The sequence below is a fragment of the Eretmochelys imbricata genome, chromosome 19 (genome assembly GCF_965152235.1).
Source record: "Eretmochelys imbricata isolate rEreImb1 chromosome 19, rEreImb1.hap1, whole genome shotgun sequence".
NCBI lineage: Eukaryota > Metazoa > Chordata > Testudines > Cheloniidae > Eretmochelys > Eretmochelys imbricata.
Genome location: NC_135590.1, coordinates 16,826,442 through 16,849,549, shown reverse-complemented (window position 1 = coordinate 16,849,549; position 23,108 = coordinate 16,826,442). Strand labels below are relative to the sequence as shown.

The 23,108-nt window shown below is 44.9% G+C and overlaps 1 protein-coding gene across 1 annotated transcript in view; it reads right to left on the bottom strand.

Moving 5' to 3' along the window:
* Positions 1-892: 892 nt before the first annotated feature.
* HIVEP3 (HIVEP zinc finger 3) overlaps positions 893-23,108 on the bottom strand; it is a 405,815-nt gene continuing 383,599 nt past the window's right edge. Inside the window, exons 10-11 of the mRNA XM_077837918.1 lie at positions 15,232-16,298; positions 893-7,171 (exon numbers count right to left, since the gene is read on the bottom strand). Of these exons, the coding sequence (XP_077694044.1) occupies positions 6,275-7,171; positions 15,232-16,298 (1,964 nt within the window). The 3' untranslated portion in view covers positions 893-6,274. The remainder of the gene's footprint in view (positions 7,172-15,231; positions 16,299-23,108) is intronic.

Here is a 23,108-nt window from a genome sequence, read left to right as displayed (position 1 = left end):
GTTACACAGAGGCTTAAACAAAGCCTTTGGCAAGGATCTGTGGGAATCAATCCGGCCTTGGCAAGGGGGAACGTGGTGATTTTCTTGTGCTATGCACAGTCTCACCAGCAACTGAACTGGGGGTGGAGGGGAGAGCAGGCCTCTACGGTGGAAGCTGCATGCCCTGGTTGGGTTCCTCTGGAGAGCCTGCTCTGCAGAGCCCTCAGCAACAGCGCCAACAAAGGGCCTCACGGGGCAAGGCCTGCACGTAGACGTACCTCTGAAGTCAGCAGGAGCAGGTATTAGGTTCTAGCAGATTCACCCCCCTGCTTAAATTCGCCCAAGGGCTGTGACAGACAAGTTACAGGCTTTTTTTTCTAAAGAAGGAAATATTGGGTGGGTGGGTGAGAAACTTGCGGCTGATTGATGGGCTCCGAACAACGTGTATGTTTTTGGAAGGGGGAAATAATTTACTTAAGTTAAAAAAAATCTGTACTATTTCCAAAGGCCCCTAGAGCATTGGATGGACACATTTTAAAAATCAAAGCCAATAAATATTCATGTGGAGTTTATCCTGTTCAGTCTATGGCTGCCACTGAAATAGAGTGGAATCCTGGCCCCACTGAATTTGCCATTAACTCCCATAGGGTCCGGATTTCACCCTAGCATTTACCACGCTGCAGCGTGTCCTCCATTTTGAGTGGGACACACTGGAAAAGACAACTGCGAAGTTGCTCTGCCTCAGCGGGCTAGCTGCTGTGGGGTTTTCAGTGGCAATCTCTTTGGCCTGTGTGTACGGCAATGCACGGCCCTTTATCCAGAATTTGGCTCCGTGATTCTGAAGCCCAAGTCTATGAATGGATAAAAGCAAAAAATTAAGAACTGCCAGTCACGTAAGTAGTGATATGTTGGGACTTTAAAATTTATTCCAACATGCTATTTTTTTAAAAATATGCTCAGACTGAGCGGACAGCCTCGAGCGGTAGTAAAGGCAATAGCATACTCGTAAAAACGTTTCATTCACAGTACAGATGTCATTTACAACAAGGGTCACAAACATCAAATACTGAGTATTTTTTCCTTTTGTTTTTTCTTCTCACTTTTTACATCAGACTCTGTGCTTTTTACCTGCATTTTTTTCCCCGTTTTTTTTTTTTTGTTTTTTTTTGCACTGATATAACCATACAGACATTGCAAGATGCAAATGTAGAAACTGGAGTTAAAATAAAATTACAGGCAAAACTACCAAATTACATTGTACACTGTACATATTTACAGTACCTTTTTTGGAATGTATTGCCATTTTTAAGAACATATAGAAACTTTCTACAGACTATTCCACTTACAGAATACATACATCTTTTAGAAAAAAAGGCAAATATGTATCTTACATGAGACCATGTATATTAAATTTGCGTACACATTATTATTATTTTTTACATTACATTTACTAAAGTGATCTTAAGTGCCATCATAGTTCAGTAATGAAAACAAACTGGTTTTATGCCATCAGGACTGATTCTTTGTGTGTGTGTGTGTGTGTAAATAATTTACAATATTTTTATTTGTAAATACTGTGCAATAGATGGAAATTTTTTTTAAAAAGAAGAAACACATGATGAAACCAAGTCAGGAAATGAAAAAGAATGGTGTAAGAACAAGTAAAAGGGCTAGATCAAATTGTACACACAATTCGAGTAAAAATAGTTATAATTACACAGTTTTGTGTGTCAATGTATTTTGTTTAGATACTATTTTTGAGGATCAAAAGGAAAAACAAATTAGAAGGGACAAAAGGAATTAATTAAAACTAATTTTTTGGCGGCTTTTCAAGAAGGGGTAGAGGGAAATTAAATACAAATATATGACCAAATTATCGAGTCTTGATGCCTAAAATTTGGCTCCTCCGGCAGGAAAGTCAAAGGCAAGTAGGGCTCTGAGATGCTGAAATACCTTTGAGGATCTGGGTCAAACTCTCATTGAAATTAACGGGAGTTAGGCCCCAAAATACCTTTGAGGATCAGGACCTTTACTCCTATTAACTTTTAGTGGATGTTATGAGGCCTAACTACTATTTGAGTCTGTGACAATCTTCTCCTACACCCAGATTTGGCACCTCAGTAGAGGTGGTCTGATTACTAGAGCTGCTGAATACCTGCAACTCCTGTTGATTTCAGCAGGATTTATGAGCGCTCAGCATTGCTGAATAGCAGATCCCTTTTACCTAGGTGTCTAACTATGGCTTTAGGAGCCTAACTTCAATGACCCATGTCTGAAAATGTTGCCCTGTAATAACAGGTGATGAAACACATCCCCCAGTCGTAACCAATAAAGCCACAGCTACTGCATCACTAGGTTTAAGAGTTTCCTGTTGTACTTCTTGGGTATCTAGCAAGAAACTGACAACTTGTAAATAATTTGGGCTGACAATGATCTGCTGAAAGGCTGCAGGATGTGTCTGGGAACAGACTCTGATAGGGCTCAATCCTGAAAGACGCTGAGCACTCCATCCCTGATCCAGGAAAGAAGTTCAATATGTCCTTTAAGCACACTGAAGTAAATATGACTATGCGCATGCTTAACATTAAGCACATGCTTAAGTGCTTTGCTTTATTGGATCAAGGCAGAGTGCTCAACACTTTGCATGACTGAGTCCACTGAGAACAGGGAGAGTCAAATTGTTTCATAAGGTGGGTCTTTCACTGACAGATTCTCTCATGGACACATCCATACCCGTTTGCCATTGAGTAGCACCCCCAGCAATGGCTTACATGGAACATTAGGGGAACATTCAGCAGCTAGATAAAAGGATAACTGGATCCACATGAAAAGCCAGCTCTCTGTAGGTCAACATCCAGCACTCCACAGATCACTGGTGCTTCCTGGACCACAGCCAGGAACCTCTGGCATAGATGAAATTCTGGAACTTTTCAAAAAATTATTTTTTCCACCTGTTTTTTAACTTGTTATTTGTATTATTCATCTCTTTTGTAGCATGGGATACAAAGTGCTTGTGCACATATTAACTGATTCCTCCCCTCCAAACCTTCGGAAGGTAAATCAGGATTTATTCTCCCCTATTTACAAATGGAGGAATAGACACAAAGAGCCACAGTAAGAGTTCAAAACTGCAAACACTTACTAGCGAGCATAGCACGTACGCCTGTGACTAAGCCAAGGAGTGCACAAGGTTAAACAGTGCAATGCTCGGTAATAAATGTTTACAGGACTGGCACCTGATGTAAACAGGTGAAAATCCACTTAAATAAATGGCGTTGCACCAGTTTAAACCTTGTCAGAATATGATCCAGAGGAGTTGAGTGATTTGCTCAAGGTCACACTGTGATTTAATGGCAGAGCTGGGCTTAGCGTTTGGGTATTCCTGTCCTCTAAGCCTATGCTCAGACCAAGAGACCATCATGCTTTAGTGGGGGGCACTGTTTCCCTTGGAGTCAAACTAACATGATCATTTTGCTCATACATATCAATGCTGTTTTTCTTTTTCTGATCCTATGTGGCTAATTCTGACCTGCCATAGGTACCTGCTGAACACAGTAGAGGGTGCCATGAAGCAGAATTCCACCCAATCCTAGCTTCTCCCCGAAAACTACAGGAGATTTGTCACAATGGGAATCCAGGCCAGGCCCGAGGGCTGGGAATTTCTGCCTGTACTCCCATAGAGTTTACAGTGATGCCTGCGTTCACACATGCACATTCACCCACAGAGAGTACAGATTACTCCTGCACATGACTGGCATGTTATGTGAATGGGACCAAAGCTTGGCAGGATATGGGTGCACCTTAACACTGCGGGAATTGTGGTTTTCCCTCAGAAGTGACAGGAAAAAAACCAAGCTCTTTCCAATGTGCTGACATGTCAAGGGTTAAAATATGGTTAGAAAATAAAGCCAAGCAAATTTGATCTAGCCCAAAGTTAACGTCATATGCACTCAATGTAACCAGGTGCTGTGTACAACCACTGCATTATTTCTCTTTATGTACAATTTCAATTATAAAAAAACAATTAAATACATAAAGCTACCTTGAAATAATGTTAAGAATGTGACAAGGGGAAAGAAAAGAGAGAACCAGCCATAGCCAGGAAATTCAAAGCTGTACTCATTATGGAGGGAAGGGATGGGTTCAAATGATGCTCACGCCCGGGCCCTGATTCCGTAGTCCATCGCTGCTCATCACAGCATTTAAACATGTGCTTAATTCCCATTAAAATGAATGGGACGTAACCATGTTTTCCTGAACAGAGGTGGTTTGCTGAGTTGGGCCATGAGCCACAATCCTGCAGTGAAATCTGCTTGGGTCTGACTGGAGGATTGAGGGGGTCAGAGTTATGCTGTGCGTGGATCGGGGGAAAGGAAAACTAGGTAAAAGTTTTAGTCAGGAATGAGGAGGTGGGGTCCAGTGAACTCTGAAATCTGGACACTGGTTTAGTTGGTGTCACAATCTTAATGTTATTTTCATCGGATCTTCTTTAGAACTTAATTCCCTTTATACCAAAAGAAAAAATATCACAGAAGTTTATTTAAAACACCCCATATTATTCACCCATCAGTCAGGAGCAGTTCATAGCTCATCAAGTCTGGCAAGGTAATATGTCCTCATTCAGGATTATATTTGATTTATTATTATTATTATTTTAAAAAGTGTATTATGTACCCGATAAACTGGAACAGCTCTGAAAGAAGAAAGAAATGGCCCATTGGTTAAATATTTCTATCTTTTTGTTTGTTTGTTTTCTTTTAAAAATGTGTTTGTACAGATTCCATTGATTGGAAAGCCCTCTGAAGCAGTAAAGAGCCTGCTGTCTATTAGGGGAATCATGTACTGAACGTGTGTATTTTAAAAAGTGTGTTAACACAACAGAGCAGAATGGCTCCATCACATCTCTCCATATTTGGTATCACATCTATTGGCAGTAGAGGCCAACGCTCTGCTAGAGATGGTCATATTTAAAAATATGCTATGAAAACAGTTACTATGCATGCATAACAGGCCAATTTTCATACATTATCCACTCAGTCATCAGAACCTCTGTTTATGAAATACCCAAAAGGCCCCTCCACAAAATGGAGGCTAGGTGTTTGCAACATTTCGTTTAAATAAGTAAATAAAATAAAATATGCCATGGAGCCAGATGTGGGTTACAAAGCCATAGGTGTGCAAATAAAAGAGCACATGAGCTCTTCATTGCATCCCTATAACTTTTTCCTTAAAAAGGGCCGCATGGAAATTGTTTGGGAAGGCAGGGGCTGTAGAAATATAAATAAAGGTATGGCCAAAAATTGTTTGCAAGGCTGAGACTTTATTTTCATTTTGAACCCAGGAGCGAATGGTGACAGAGGGCTTTGAAACCCCAGAAAACGGGGCATCGGGGTGACACAGGCAGGACCACTAGCACACTGTGCCCTGTAAGAGCAGCCAGCCCTGGAATGTCACTATTAAAGCACGCCTAAGAATGGCTCTTTTACAAACCGTGAAACGCCATTCCCAGAACTGGTTCTACATTCGATACCTCCTTGTTTTCTTGCAGTTAAATATTTGAAGAACCCTTTTGTCGCTTTTAAAAAAAGTGCTTTTATGGGTTCTGCAGAAGGGAGGTGCGTTGAGATTTTTTTTTCTTTTTGGAGTGATGTTTGCATTCATTGCTAATGGGCCTTCCATTCTAAAATAAGTGCTAGTTTCATTTACAATTCAGGGTAAACACATTTTCAAATGTAAAGCAGTCGCAACTGTTTAAAGCACAAAGATAGGCAACCAGAGTGATGCAACAACAAAAAAAAAGCACTTTGCCAAGAATTAAATAAAGCAGGTAATAAATATGAATCATAAACTTCTGTACACAGGAGAAAGGGTTTGTTTTTTTAATCATTTAATCAATATTAAAAAAGATTTTTTGTTTTTGTTTTCAGTGCATCTTCTTCCCCCTTAAAATGCTTAACCTTTTCCTTTCTGCATCTCTCGAGCATATATGAACACACACCTAAATGGCAAAAAAGACAAGGTCTAACAAACCCCTTTCCAAAAAACTCTAAAAAAATATTCACAGCCTCAAACATTTTTGTACATTTCAAGCAACAAAAGGTAGAGAAAAAGGCACAAGTAACTGCATACATGTGGAGATAATACCAGACTGGGACAAAGAAAACCAAGAATCTTCCATGGGTTTGGTCATACACTAGAGTGCTTTGTATAGCGATGATTATAGTAAAGGAAATAGTGTTGAAAATGTCTGTTGATTTACATAGGAAGCCTAGAGGTGGAAGAGATAAATGGAGACTTAAGTACTTCCTGTATTCTCATCCACCTGCCTTTGAGCTTGACTGAACCGTGTGAGTTCTAAGTGCGGGCTGCTCTTCCTATGGGCTCCCCCTTGGTGACTTGGCTCTCCCGAGAGGTTCCTTCTCCTAACGGAGAACTGGTGGGAGTGTGAATGGCTCAATGAGGGCTCCGACAAGCAGCCGGTGCTGCTGCTTCTGTCCAACGTCTGTGCGGGGAAATCTGAGATGAAAGTGCAGGATGATTCAAAGTAAGTGCTTGAGCTGCCACATTGCTTCTTGCCCGTTTTTTTCAAGGGTTCTTCCCCGCTTGTTGAAGGCTTTGGAGAGTGCTCATAATTTGTGCTCGGACAGTCGGTGGGAGCTGAGCAGCCTTCTTGCGCTGAGTGGCTGGGCTCACCATACTTTTTTACCCTGTATTCCTCCTGTTCTGTCTTTTGCTGATGCTCACTAGTCCTCATTTTCTCTTCTAAGTAGCCGCTGCCTTTAAGCTGTGGGGACAGTGTGTATTTAGAAACCTTCGCAGCTAGGGATATGGATGAAGATTCTTGTGGGACCTGTGGTTCCTTGCCCCTTTCCTCAGCCTGGCTGGATTCTGTAAAGCTGCTGCTGCCATTGCCACCAGGTGAAAAATATCCTGCTTGCAGGGACACAACTGAATCGGGCATCAAACTGGGATGGGTACTTGGCCTGGCCTGGACCATCTGGATGCCCCCAATGGGAATCATAGGATATGGAGTCCTTGTTAGCTGCTGTGAATGCAGCGGAAGATGGCTGAAGACATTCTCTTCCCCTCGGCTCGGAGCATGGACATGTAGTTCATGGGATGCTTGCAAGGGTTTGGAGCAGACAGGCTGTGTGATGCCAGGTGAACATGCTGGGCTTCGAGGTTCTATCTTCTGCATTTAAGAGAGAAAAAAGAGCTGAGTGAGTGAGGGTTATAGCTCCTAGGATCATCACTCCACAGCACGAGCAACCACTGACTGGCTTTATTAACGTTCTATTGGAATGTAAAGGGGTGCGCAAACCTCAGAAGATATGCAGGTTCTGTTCAGAATAGAGAGGGGCCTGAGCCATGAAATTTGGTTCTGGACTCAACCATTTACAAAGGCTGGTGGGGTACAGATCTAGGGTTTTGATTCAGGCCCTCTCTATGTCAGAATCTTTCCCAAAGCTCCCCCATGAGTTTGAAACAGATCAACACCACCACAAGAAAGACTATTCTTCCTATATTCTAGTTCTGCTTTTGCCTGGCACAGTGAAGAGCAGTAGAGTGACATTTTTTTAAAAAGAAACCTTAAACCCTAACAATTTCTAAGTACAAAGCTGCGTTTTGGACTGAGTTTGAGTTCTCAGGGATGGACAGGATCAGTTCTTGTTTAATAGGAACTAATTTGCATGACTCTATCAAGTTATTTTTTGTCTGTTCTTCACTCTGTCTCTAGGTTTCACATAGTTTTCTGACCTGTGTCATGTCCAGAAATGTGGGTTACACAGAAATGGGTTACCAAGGGGATTATTACAGCTAACCACCACACAGGACCCCCAAGAGGAAGTGGTGGAATTCTCAACAGATGATCCTTAAAATTGGGTTGAACACAGAATTTGAGAATTTACTGCAGGACCCATGCTCCCAGTTATGGTCTGTAGAGGACCAGCTGCTCCCATGATGCTGGTTCTATGAGAAGAGATTGGAGACAAAAGGGAAAGTGATAGCAAAAGCAGTCAATGTAAATGGACAAAATATTTACCATACTGCAGGCAGTTAAAAACCCAAACTCTTGCCTAATATCCCTTCTCCAATGCAAGCTATTGACAGAGGTGCACTAGATGATTAGGGGTCTGTTTACACAACAATGAAAAACCAGATGCTGGCCCATGCCAGCTGACTGGAGCTCCCAGAGCTCCGGCTGGGACTCTTGCAGGGTCCTAGAGCCCAGGCTCCAGAAAGTCTACACAGCAATGAAACAGATCCGCAGCCCAAGCCCTGTGAGCATGAGTCAGCTGGCAGGGAGCAGCCAAGCGGTTTTCTTTGCTGCATAGATGTCCCCTAGGAGAACACAAAGAGAAGGAGGAGGTGGTCTGTGCAACAGCCAATGAGAGGGGAAGTGGTTTTACACACAATTTATGCTTCAATTAAGCCCTACTTTAAGGGTTTAAGTGGTGTCTGTGTAGGACCTTGTACAAAGCCTTTGCACTGGGGAGAATTTCACCCTGTTTAAATAGGCTGATCTAATCTTGCACTGGCTGGTCTAAAATGGTTTTTGTATCACTTCCTATGATTATAAGAGTACTTCCTTCCTTCATAAAGATTAGAGCACTCACTGAACCTTCACTTACCATTATTTCTAAGTGTCACAGTCACACCTGGGATCTCAGACTGTAGGTGACCTGAGACGGGCAGCTCACTACTGAGGTCACCGACCACCAGGGAGACGATGTTTTCGTAACTGAAATCAGGCCATGCTATACTGTGCTTTCCATCCCACCATCAACCTCAGCCTGGACCAGTCCACACAAGAGATCCACTTCCTGGACACTACGGTGCTAATAAGCGATGGTCATATAAACACCACCCTATACTGGAAACCTACTGACCGCTATTCCTACCTACATGCCTCCAGCTTTCACCCAGACCACACCACACGGTCCATTGTCTACAGCCAAGCTCTACGATACAACCGCATTTGCTCCAACCCCTCAGACAGAGACAAACACCTACAAGATCTCTATCAAGCATTCTTACAACTACAATACCCACCTGCTGAAGTGAAGAAACAGATTGACAGAGCCAGAAGAGTACCCAGAAGTCACCTACTACAGGACAGGCCTAACAAAGAAAATAACAGAACGCCACTAGCCATCACCTTCAGCCCCCAAATAAAACCTCTTCAACGCATGATCAAGGACTTACAACCTATTATGAAAGACGACCCATCACTCTCACAGATCTTGGGAGACAGGCCAGTCCTTGCCTACAGACAGCCCCCCAACCTGAAGCAAATACTCACCAGCAACCACATACCACACAACAGAACCACTAACCCAGGAACCTATCCTTGCAACAAAGCCCATTGCCAACATATCTATTCAGGGGACACCATCACAGGGCCTAATAACATCAGCCACACTATCGGAGGCTCGTTCACCTGCACATCTACCAATGTGATATATGCCATCATGTGCCAGCAATGCCCCTCTGCCACGTACATTGGCCAAACCGGACAGTCTCTACGTAAAAGAATAAATGGACACAAATCAGATGTCAAGAATTATAACATTCATAAACCAGTCGGAGAACACTTCAATCTCTCTGGTCACGCGATTACAGACATGAAGTTGCGATATTACAACAGAAAAACTTCAAAACCAGACTCCAGCGAGAGACTGCTGAATTGGAATTCATTTGCAAATTTGATACAATTAACTTAGGCTTGAATAGAGACTGGGAGTGGCTAAGTCATTATGCAAGGTAACCTATTTCCCCTTGGTTCCCCCCCCACCCAGGTTCTTCAGACGTTCTTGTTAAACCCTGGATTTGTGCTGGAAATGGCCCACCTTGGTTATCATACACATTGTAAGGAGAGTGATCACTTTAGATAAGCTATTACCAACAGGAGAGTGGGGTGGGGGGAGAGAAAACCTTTTGAAGTGATAAACACCCATTTTTTCATGGTCTGTGTGTATAAAACATCCTCACTGCATTTTCCACTTTATGCATCCGATGAAGTGACCTGTAGCTCACGAAAGCTTATGCTCAAATAAATTGGTTAGTCTCTAAGGTGCCACAAGTCCTCCTGTTCTTTTTGTGCTTTATATTGTGACCCTACAGGCTGGGTCAGTGTATCTCACTGATACGATTGTAATGCTTCCCTATTTAATAGCTCTGCCTGGTAGAACTGTCTTTCTGCAGCACTGCGCTGCTGCATACTCCACAGCATGACCGTCCAAAAATCCAGACGGGGCAGGAAACAGCCACAGTGCTAGCTGTAGGCCATGGAGAAATGCTCTGCTCTGAGGCTTTGTGCAGCATCTGTTCCCTCAGGTCTATGGATGCTCCTGCCCTACAGCCTCCACTCTCGCTTCTTTATCCCTAAAAATAAATCTGGCTAGATTGTCGGGCTCAACGGGTAGTGATCAATGGCTCCATGTCTAGTTGGCAGCCGGTATCAAGTGGAGTGCCCCAAGGGTCGGTCCTGGGGCCGGTTTTGTTCAATATCTTCATAAATGATCTGGAGGATGGTGTGGATTGCACTCTCAGCAAATTTGCGGATGATACTAAACTGGGAGGAGTGGTAGATACGCTGGAGGGGAGGGATAGGATACAGAAGGACCTAGACAAATTGGAGGATTGGGCCAAAAGAAATCTGATGAGGTTCAATAAGGATAAGTGCAGGGTCCTGCACTTAGGATGGAAGAATCCAATGCACCGCTACAGACTAGGGACCGAATGGCTAGGCAGCAGTTCTGCGGAAAAGGACCTAGGGGTGACAGTGGACGAGAAGCTGGATATGAGTCAGCAGTGTGCCCTTGTTGCCAAGAAGGCCAATGGCATTTTGGGATGTATAAGTAGGGGCATAGCGAGCAGATCGAGGGACGTGATCGTTCCCCTCTATTCGACATTGGTGCGGCCTCATCTGGAGTACTGTGTCCAGTTTTGGGCCCCACACTACAAGAAGGATGTGGATAAATTGGAGAGAGTCCAGCGAAGGGCAACAAAAATGATTAGGGGTCTAGAACACATGACTTATGAGGAGAGGCTGAGGGAGCTGGGATTGTTTAGCCTGCAGAAGAGAAGAATGAGGGGGGATTTGATAGCTGCTTTCAACTACCTGAAAGGGGGTTCCAAAGAGGATGGCTCTAGACTGTTCTCAATGGTAGCAGATGACAGAACGAGGAGTAATGGTCTCAAGTTGCAGTGGGGGAGGTTTAGATTGGATATTAGGAAAAACTTTTTCACTAAGAGGGTGGTGAAACACTGGAATGCGTTACCTAGGGAGGTGGTAGAATCTCCTTCCTTAGAGGTTTTTAAGGTCAGGCTTGACAAAGCCCTGGCTGGGATGATTTAACTGGGAATTGGTCCTGCTTCGAGCAGGGGGTTGGACTAGATGACCTTCAGGGGTCCCTTCCAACCCTGATATTCTATGATTCTATGATTCTATGATTCTATGATTCTATGATTAAACATACCAACGCAAGGGTATGGATATCAGACACCAGCAGACGACATTTCGAAACTAGTTGCTTTAGTATCTTGGCCCAGTCTGTGCGGCAAAAGGACTTAAGTGGAAGGGCCCTTGGTTTATGTTCCTTTGCATCCACTCCCCATATCTGAAGTCCTACATATGGGGAAACTCTTTGGATTTCAGAGAAGGTTGAATGACATTTAGGCAGCAATTCCAGCCTCTGTCTACCCAGCAAAGAGCAGAGCACTCTTAATGGAAGCCTTTCAGGGCAGGGACCACGGTTTGGTATATGGTTGTTCAGAACCTAACACAATGGACACTGATTGTTTCCAGGTTTCAGAGTAGCAGCCGTGTTAGTCTGTATCTGCAAAAAGAAAAGGAGTACTTGTGGCACCTTAGAGACTAACGAATGTATTTGAGCATAAGCTTTCCAGGGCCTCCAAGCTGGACTCCAATAAAAAATATTGTCACCATAACATGGGGAGAAATGACACAATAGAGGTCCCTGGTTACTCTTCCTCAGGGACTCCAGATCAAATGCTATTCCTTTATAACTCAAGAATCTGTTTTTCTAATTGCTGTCCCTGCAAACACCACCTTGGGTTGGAAAATCCAACTCTGATCTTTTGCCTCCTGCATCGTCATCAGGAATAAAGATTCTGCGGTGAAAACTCAGCTGACAATCTCAGTGATGATGGGTGAAGCAGAATAGGCTCCAGCTCCATCTCTCATAGCTGCTCTGGCGCTGTAAGTCTAGCGGGAGCGAAAACTTCTCTGTGTCAGTAAAATGAACAGAGGAGACTAGGGGCTGCCCAAAGAGCAGACAAATGGACTAAGAAGAGGTCACTTTTCTGATTATAACCACTCTTCAAAGGGACTGGATTATTTACCTCCTTGTTTGCCAAAAGCATCATTAATGACATAGTCAGTTATGTCATTACAGTCTGGGAATCTGGTTTGTCAATTTGCTTAGGCTGGAGAGCTACCTCTGCTGTACGGGATTCTAAAATTTTCAAGGGTTATCATGAACTTGCAAATAGAGAGACAGGGAGGTTTAGAATCCAGTGTCACATTTGGGGTGTGTGTACAATTTATATAATAATTCATAGAATCATAGAATATCAGGGTTGGAAGGGACCTCAGGAGGTCATCTAGTCCAACCCCCTGCTCAAAAGCAGGACCAATCCCCAATTAAATCATCCCAGCCAGGGCTTTGTCAAGCCTGACCTTAAAAACTTCTAAAGAAGGAGATTCCACCACCTCCCTAGGCAATGCATTCCAGTGTTTCACCACCCTCCTAGTGAAAAAGTTTTTCCTAATATCCAACCTAAACCTCCCCCACTGCAACTTGAATTGTATGTCTGCTTTCTGCAGCATAAGGATCCATCACAGGAGATCATAGAATCATAGAATATCAGGGTTGGAAGGGACCTCAGGAGGTCATCTAGTCCAACCCCCTGCTCAAAGCAGGACCAATCCCCAATTAAATCATCCCAGCCAGGGCTTTGTCAAGCCTGACCTTAAAAACTTCTAAGGAAGGAGATTTTACCACCTCCCTAGGTAACACATTCCAGTGTTTCACCACCCTCCTAGTGAAAAAGTTTTTCCTAATATCCAACCTAAACCTCCCCCACTGCAACTTGAGACCATTACTCCTTGTCCTGTCCTCTTCTACCACTGAGAATAGTCTAGAGCCATCCTCTTTGGAACCACCTCTCAGGTAGTTGAAAGCAGCTATCAAATCCCCCCTCATTCTTCTCTTCTGCAGACTAAACAATGCCAGTTCCCTCAGCCTCTCCTCATAAGTCATGTGTTCCAGACCCCTAATCATTTTTGTTGCCCTTCGCTGGACTCTCTCCAATTTATCCACATCCTTCTTGTAGTGTGGGGCCCAAAACTGGACACAGTACTCCAGATGAGGCCTCACCAATGTCGAATAGAGGGGAACGATCACGTCCCTCGATCTGCTGGCAATGCCCCTACTTATACATCCCAAAATGCCATTGGCCTTCTTGGCAACAAGGGCACACTGTTGACTCATATCCAGCTTCTCGTCCACTGTCACCCCTAGGTCCTTTTCTGCAGAACTGCTGCCGAGCCATTCGGGCCCTAGTCTGTAGCGGTGCATTGGGTTCTTCCGTCCTAAGTGCAGGACCCTGCACTTATCCTTGTTGAACCTCATCAGATTTCTTTTGGCCAATCCTCCAATTTGTCTAGGTCCCTCTGTATCCTATCCCTACCCTCCAGCGTATCTACCACTCCTCCTAGTTTAGTATCATCCGCAAATTTGCTGAGAGTGCAATCCACACCATCCTCCAGATCATTTATGAAGATATTGAACAAAACCAAGATTATTTCACAGTAGACTGAAATAGCTGTATGGTGGGTGAAAGTCTGGGCCTAACCCAGGGATAGTGTTTGAAGTTATAAATTAAAAGAATTAAACAAACAAACCCCAAGGGAAATCAGTGCCACATCCCTGATAGGGAAAAACCACAGACAAGGAAAAACACACACTGGGCTACATGGTTTCTATGAGGAATCATAGGATCACTGTCTGTCAGGAGAGTACTATGGCAGAAGTTCTGTAAGGGCTCTCTGTCCCCAGAACACTCTCCACAGGCGCACACCAGTTTCACAGCAATGTAACTGCATTGGCTGACTTCAGTGGTGTTACTCCTGATTTACACCAGTGTAACTTAGGTCTTGTTCACACAAGGGCTTATTCATGCATTAACATCGTACAGTTTCGAACTAGGGAATTTTCAGTCTGAGCCAGCAGGGTCTACATGGCCTGTTAGTGTGCAACACACTACTGCGCACGCTTCAGTTCAGACTAACCCACCATGTAGACAAGCCCTCAGATGAGAGCCAGGCACATACAGACTTTCTGTGGAGAGCTGTGGCAGTAACAGTGGAAGTGGGAGATTTCTCTACAAACCGCGTGTCCTCTTTAATCTATATGTATGGGAGAAACACACTAATGCCCTTTACATGTAGGATGTGATGTGTCCAGCAAAGGCAGAATTAATTGTTTTTTTGACCCAACGGGGAAAATACCTAGTTGGTCTGAGAAAGCGAGTGAGATGAGAAGCCCAAATAAATCTTTCTCAACAGCTAACGTAATGGAGCTGGCTGGAAGACTAGATGGGATTAGTAATGGCGACAAGAACTTTCGCCTTTACTGGTTCAAATCTGGTTCAGGTCCGTAGAAACGGAACATATCTAGAATATCATGGCTATTCATGGCATTTGAGAAATGAGTTAGTGGGTCTCAAATTCCTGTAGAACAAGTGTCCCTATCACAAAACCACAACCTCAGTCTTCACTAAGTGCCCTTCCCACCTTGTTGCCTCTTCAGCAGAAAGGCCAAGGACTGAGTGAGCCACAGATAATGAATATCCTCCCATCCTTTAGAAGTCATTCCTCCACACAGCATGGCATTAACCCTTAACTTTAAAAACAAAAACACACAAAAGAAAAAAAAACGGTGTGGGTGTGTGAGGGAAGAGCAGGGGGAGAGAGAGGAAACGGAAGGGGGAAGAAGGAAGAGGAGAGAGAAGAAATGGAAGGGAGAGAAAAGGGGTGCAGAGGAAAAGTGATGGGGGTGGAAAACACGCACTTGCTGCTACCTATGTAGCACCCATCCTGTGACTCAGCAGAGGATATCAGTCAATCTGACATCTTTCACTAGACAATATCCATGAAAGAAAATCAAAGGATTTACAAAGATGAATAGAAAATATGAACATAGAAGAAGAATTGGAGCTTACCAACTTGGACTCATACAGCTCTGCACTTTTGCCAAGGAACCTGTGAGGTAGAGGCATTGAAGCTAATATTCCATGCTGGAGTTTTAGTGAGCTTTGAACTTGGTCATCTGCAGCTGATTTGCTGCTACAAGGCAAGTCCTCTTTCCCTGGGGATGGATATCTAGAAAGTGACTCTGAACAGGCTGGAGGCAACATTTTCTTCAGTGATAAATATCTGACTGATGACATCTCTCTGCTGGGAGACAAATGCCCCACAGGGGAGACCCCCCTCTCTGGTGGGAGGTGCGTTCTTGGGGATAACTCTCTTCTTGGGGAAGGGTGCCTGCCGGGTGACAGCTCAAGCCTTGGTGACAAACATCTCAGTGGAGATGCCTCCCTTCTCGGTGACATGCGCTGACATGGTGACATCCCTCTCCCTGGAGACAGGCACCTTAGTGAAGACATTTCTCCAGTTGGCGAGAAACGTTTCGGTGAAGTTTCATTTTTGGTTAACAAGTGCTTTCTAGCTAGCATTGGCCTGCTGCCGCTGCCGCCACCACCACCAGAGTCCTTGCCTGGAGACCACTTCTTTCTTGGGGAGGTGTCTTCTGAGGTTGACAGGTCCATAGCTAAGAACATGTGCTGCTTTGTGACAGATTCCCTTTCAGCAGAAGCCAAATGTTCACTGGAGGTCAAAGCTGGCCTATGGAGACTCAAGAAGCTGTGGCAAACAGCAACTTCGCTACTGTCTGCTGACCATTTTGTTTCCAGCCCTGAGGAAGTGGTCCGGTGGCCCCTGCCTACTTGTTGGATGCTGGAGACAATATCTTGTGTTAAAGACAATGCTGCTCCTGTGCATTCCTCTGGAGCAGATGGAGAGCTGCCCGAAGAGTGCATTGGAAGGGAGGTATGTTTTGCTTCTGAAAACTTTAAAGGTGGCTCATCTTGGCTCTCCTCTTCCTCCTCATCTTCATCATCTTCATTGTCATCGTCATCGTCAGATTCCTCTAGGTCTGAAAACTGGTGCTCCTCAATAGGCTCGGATCCCTCCCTCCCTTCGGAATCTTGGAATAGGTCTTCACTGGTTCCTGGAAAAAAACAAAACAGGAAAAAAAATCCATCAAGCATGCAAAATAGACACAAATATATTGAAATAATCAACTTCTGTGTTAAACTCCGAGTGCTCAAAGGAGCTCTGAGTGGACTAGATGAAGAAAGGATATTTTTGCTGTCCAGACCCTTATCATCTTGTGTCTGATACCTGCAACCTCTTCCTCTCTGCCCTTGATGTCTGCAATCTCACCTCCTGTAGTTCATTCAAAGGCTGCTGCTAAAATCACCTTTCTGGCTCATTGCTTTAACCAGCCTCCCACCATTTGCATCCCTCTGCTGGCTGTTCGCCACCACCTCAAACACAACCCTTTAGCTTTAAGGCCCCTTCCCAATTTAGCCCCTCCATAGCTCAATGACCTATTATTTTGGCATAACACTGACTGCAGCCTTTGCTGTGCCAGCATACTCAGCCATCACATCTGCTGCTCCCTCAAACACCTCCACGCATTCTCCCAGGCCTCCCATTATGAATGGGAAAAGCTCGTTGATAAGAGCCACAAAGCCACACTTTCTCTTCCTTTAAGCCCCTCTTCAAGACTTTTCTCTGCCATGATGCCTGCAAAGCTCTACCAGCTGGCAGTGTCTAGGCAGGTGGAAATCCGCCACATCTCTACCAAATGCTTGTTTTTCCGGTTATCTCACTCATGTCACCACTCCCCTTTGTTTGTCTCTTCCATTAGTCACATGTGGACATAACTAGAGGTGGGTGAATTTTTTTTTAATTCTGTCAACGTTTCAGACATCAAAACTGCCCCTTCCCAAACAAACAAACACCAGGGGAAACCATAAAAAAATTCTGTGAATTTTACCCTTCCCATATTTTGACCAGTTCTAGTCATAACTTAAGACTGTGAGCTCTGTCTGGCAGCGGCAGTTTCTGCATCTCTGTCGAATGCCTAGCAGCATAAGGCTCTGATCCTTAACCTGACACCTAGATGTTGCTGCCAATACAAATGAGATTAATACATCAACAGCACCGAGCGTGCGATAGGTGCTGGATAAAGTGCACATTCTAACTGCCATGGGGCTAGAGTCACAAAGGAACAAAGACACTTAGAAAATCACCAGGATTCACAAAGCCTGAGTTAGGTGCTCAGGCTTCCTATACAAGGAATGGAGGCAGACAGGTGCCTAAGAATAGGATCCACCAACGCCAGCATGCTAGGCAGGGAGCCGCCTAAGCTAGCCAATGAGAGGGGAGTTTGGCATGTAAATCTGGGCTTGGTATTCTCAGCTGTGAGCCCTCACCCAGAGTCAGGCACCTCAGGAATTTCTTGCAAGAATCTGGGGGGAAGAGGGGTAACAGCCGCCTTCCTCATAACATTTAGCCCAGTTGTTGGGGGAGAAGGAACTGACCAGGAACATTCCCATGTGTGTCAGCGTCACTATCTTCTATTGAAGTGGCTCCACTTTGAACACACAGAGTTATCTGAGCACTGGCTCCAGGGTGAGAGCTCTACCCATCAGGCTACACAGTCACTCTCATGCCTGCTTTTGCTCTCTCTTATCCACACCAGCATATCCCACAGTCCAGTGGCTATGAGAGAGACGGCAGAACCCTCTTCAAATTCCCTTTCCTCATTGGGCAGAGGAGAGACTTGAACCAGGGGTCTTCCACATCCCAGAAGAGTACCCTAACCACTGCACCGGACGTTATGAGGGAGGGCCTCACCTCCCCCACAAACCCTGTCCCCCCATTTTTTGTGAAGTGAGGCATGCTCTGTGCATGTCTATCATACTGGGCCTCACAGGCAAGCTAGGCGCAGTAGCTGGTCCATGCATTGCACAGGAGCTTGGGTGTCTGGGCGCCCAAAGCGAAGCAGCAGTGCACATGTCCAGAGTCAGAAACACAGGCAACCTGGGGAACGTTCTCTGCAAAAGCTTAGGCTCCAAGTAGGTTTAGGCACCTACAGGGCTCGGTGGCAGCTGAGGGGGGTCTTCTGAATGCCACTGGTACCTAAATCTGGGACTTAGTGTCACTGTGCTTCCAAGTTTGTTGCTGTGTTGGGTAACTCCCTGCTGCCCTCTGCTAAGAATGTTTTTATCTCTGGGCCATGGACGTAAAACATGTTGGCAGGGGAGACGTGAGCTGGTTTCGAAGAGATCCATAGGAACAGCCACTGGATGTCACTATTGCTCAACCCAAGCAGGATTTTCCTAGTGCAAGCTCTTCGAGCTGGCTATTTGAATATTAACATTCTCAGTTTCTCAGCCTCTTTGTGTGCCAGGCTACATGAAGAAAACCAGTGTCCCTTTGCTAGTCCACGTTTGCTGACTGTCTTCAGTAGGTCTCTCTGTGGTTAGTTCCCAGCAGTTTCACAGACACCTGTGTGAACTCACTAACTGCAGGATTCCTGGACTCCTTTTCCACTAGGTTCAGATGAGGACACCCTATTTCTCACCTGATCAAATCGATGTTAACTGAAACAGCATTTTATTTAATGATGCCATCCACCAGCCAGTCAGAGCACCTGGAGAACTAAGCAGAGCGAAAGGTCAGGCCAGACCACTTCTGACCACGCCAGGTGGGTTGTCAGAGCTAGAGCTGGCCAAACAATGAGAAGCCGCTCTGATCCATGGATAAAAGACCCCAGTTCAGGTTACTGTGAGTTGTGGGGTCTGATCTGTTGTTTGTGAGTATTCAGCAACTGTCAGATGTTGTGAAAAAGGGCATGCATTTTAGCACAGATGCATCATTGGCTCTTCTGTTATTTAAAAAGTTTCAGCTGTCACACAATATATGTAGTGAATAGTCAAAGTGAACAGCTCACAACCACGAGGCTGACTGTTACATGGTGAGACACGAGGGGTAATGAACAAATTAGCTGAAATTAGGATCCGGCTATGGATTATTTGCTAATCCAGAAAGGAGCTAAATTCATAACAAGTATTATTCTAAATGAATAGTTCAACCAGCTCCAGTCAGAACCATGCATATTTCTTGCTCTGAAAGGGAAAACATTTCACAGCCAGATCTAGGAGTTAGTTATTTCCTCTACTCTAATGACTTTATGCCTTGGGAAAGCTTAGAACTGGCAGACAGTGATGGCCAAAGTGCACCCCACTGTTAGCTTCTACTCCCTAGGAATCCTCGCCCTGGGCTGTTTGGTTTCCTGGCAGTGACAGAATAATAGATAGGCACTGACAGTATCCGGTGAGCACAGCACGGTCAGCAGTACAAAGCTAGGGTAAAGCTAATCCATTTCTATGTGGTGGAGTAGTCCACATTTGCCACACAGGAACTATCGGAATGAGTGAGATTTGGGGGAGCCCCAAGTGGATTTTGCCTTGCCCTCCTGACATGTTCCCACTGTGCAGAAAGAAAGCTTCAAACTCAGCCAAAGGCCAGAACGTTTCACAAGAGAAATCTGATCCTCTGAACTCAGCGGGCCAGAGAATGGGAAGGGAAAAGCTGGAAGGGCATTTTATGACAATGTGTCTGGGCAGTGACACATATCAATGGATGCCTAGAGCATATGGGCTTGATTCTCCTTATTGCTTGACTGAATTCAGTGGAATTACACCAAGGTAAAATTTGAGTGAAAGAGCAGAGGATCAGACCCAGAGTCTCCTTTTATGGCAATGGGAAAAGTCCTCTATTTCTCCTGTCCCTTAAATAGAAATAAACCCATCATGTGAAACACAGCCAGTTTTAGAAACGGATGGCAAAGAGAGTGCAGAGAGTCTTCCTAGAATAGCTCATTGCAATTGGAAATGATCACTTTTGGATGGGCAAGCCCTTGAATGGTTCTGTACTGATCTCCCTCTAAAAGAAGAGAAAGACAGTCTCTTTCACTACAAAAAAGAATGCTCTTTCCAACTCAGTGCCCTGCCAGCAATGGAAGCTATGTGATAGTGAGAAAATCTGGGATGTGGGATGGAGCTATGATCTTTAAATTTCATGTGAAGGCAAGTGTTAAGACATCTCTGTATCTTTTCCCTCTTCCATCCATCCATCCATCCATCCCCCAGCACTTACAAGATCGTACATGATTTTCTAGCCCTTTGCATGGATGCTAGACTCTGCATTTCTGAGCCTCGGGTCTCTTCAGTCATGATGCAGAATGCATTAAACTTGGGCAAAAGCCCAGGAATTGTTTGCTTGTACCAAAGGAAACCCCCACCCTGAGTTGCTCTGACACCAAGCCTTCCCCTTTTCACCTTTACACATTCTTCCCCTGTCCCCTTTACACAAACACAAATGGGAGGAAGCGGAGACTGCATATTTTTTGTAATTCTAAAATTACATGGATTGTCTGCATAATGCAATAACGTCCAGACAGCTACACAGTCCAGACAGCAGCGGTGCAGCCAACATCAACAAATGGAGGAGGATTCCATTCGGAAAGCTAATGGAGTCCTACCCCTGTGCTTTCCTGAGTCTAGGCAGGTCCTTTCCCTCACTGAGCTTAGCAGGTGTCCAGGAACTGAGTGCTCATTCACAAACAGGCATGGACACATGATTTAATGAGGGGAGAAGAGGCCTCCCAGCTGACACTCACTCCAACCGTCTGCTAAGCATTCTCCCAGGTGACCTCTGGGTGAAAGGCAGATTTTTAACAGGGTTTTTGGTTTAATGGTATTTTTTAAAAATGAGACCAAAGGCAGAGACAAATGCAGCCTTCTCGTCTGCTTAGCGCGTTCCTTTTCCTAATCAGAATACTCCTTTCAGCTTGCAGCCTTGAATGGCTTTAGAACAGCTCACACACTGTGCTGCTCACAATACATTACTATTAACCCTGTATGATCGGAGCAATGAATGATTGAATGAAATAATTAATGAAAGCATTCCCTTGAATGACTGAATTGAGCTCTCGCAGTTCTGGCCTTTGCAGCCTACAATTATCTGCTGCACAAATAGGATTTCTGATTTGCAGGTTTTTAAAAGCTTCACACAATTAATATGATTCATTAGTTTTAATTTACTATAATGAAAAGGTTTACAACAATCCTTGTGCTTTCAGAGTATCAAGCAACCAAAATTTCAGTAGCAACTGTCTCCTCTCCTATCAAGCTTTGATCTGAGTAAGAATCAGGTGCAGGTAGTATAATGGCAGGGGGAGATTTGAAGGAGCCATCAGCTAATCAATTATTCTAAGTGAGTTAACAGACTGAAGGAGACCTCCAGCAATCTGACACTGGAGCAGGCTTCCGCTGGCTAACGCCGCACTAACACTTTTCCCCTGGGACTATCACTAGCAAATCCTAGACTGGGTTTTTTTTTCTGGCCCTGCTCCCCCCACTCTGAACTCTGGCAATGCCCCTGCCAAACAAAGAATGCCTCGGCATGAATGAAAGGCTGCTTTTAAGAGCAGGACAAAAGCCTAAAGCATAGTCAGATTTAAAGGAAAGAAAAGCATCCATTTCGGCAATGTAACCTGCACCAGCAGCAAGGGGATAAAAAGCCATTGTGCTTCCTCTGCCTATAGACCACCTTGGTAGGGGGGGAACCAGCAGCTTCCCTGCTTAGGAGTAACGGGGCTGCGTTTTACTTTAAACCACATTAACAAACCTCATCAGATTTATTTAAACAATTCTCTCAAAAAAACATCCAGGTGAGATTGTTAAAATGCTCCCTCCCATCACTGCTTGCCACTTGTCTGCCTGGATGTGGGTCTCATATCACAGGTGAAAACCGGTGATCCCTGGGGAATTGAGTCCTCTGTGTATACAGAGAGACCAAATCTGATCCTTGGTACCCCTGTGTCAACCCACTAAAACTAGTGGAGTTCCAACAGATTTACACCTGTGTAACTGGGATCAGAGTCTGGTGCACAAGATGTAGAGTGGTTGAGAGCCTTACCATGGGATGTGGCGCTAGGAACCCCTAATCCTAACTGTCGTGCCTGCCTTCTGTGTGGCCTCGTGAATGTCATGTACACACCTACCCTCAAGGGTGCTGTGATTCACGAAGGTCTGTGCAGAGCTTTGAGCCATGTCCTATAGAGCTAGACTCTTTTGCACTAAACCTTTGCCCCATGAAAATATCTTTCGTGGCAATTTAACAAAGCCAACCAGTTCCCCATGAACATATAGAGACGTGAATGTGGTGTCCTGAGTGCTAGTTTAAAAATGAGCAAACATGAATTTAAACCGTTGTACAGTAAGTATCATCCCTATTGTTAGCAGATTCCTCAGGATGAGCCCACTTCTGCTCTAAAACATCATGGGAACCAGTGGAATTCACAGTGGTATAAATTCAACCCAGGGCCTTATTAAAATGGTATCTTCACCAAACACAGAAGACTTCAGCCCACATCCCAGCAAGGCTGAGGGTGGCCTAGTGCCCAGACACCCGAAGTCTGGTTACTGCAGGTGCGGGAGATGTCGGGTCATTACTGGCACCAGCCCTACTCAGCCAGGGCTGCTTCCTACCTGCGTTGGGCGGCTGCAGCTCACAGCCCTGGCTAAGCGGGGGGCAGGGTGGGAGGAGAAAAGCAGCAAGAGATGGGGGAGAGGGGGAAAGAGGAGTGGATGGGGCAGAGCCTTGGGGGAGGAGGCAGGGCAGGGCCTCGGGTAGGTGGGGGTGGGAAGAGGCGGGGCAGGTTCTGGCACTCCTACTGGAGTGTCTGTTTTTGAAATATTACCAAGTTGACAACCCTAATTAAAATTCATGTGATGCCTTTGTGAAGAGTGGGTTCCCCAGAGGGTTCAATTACTAGACCTTCTAATGACAGCTTCTGAATTTGAGTAAATTTCCAGGCCTGACAGTAAAGTATTGGCCACTGTGAGCCTGCTGCAAACTGAACTCTGCTGGTTTAGGGAAGTGACTCAGCACAAGGCCA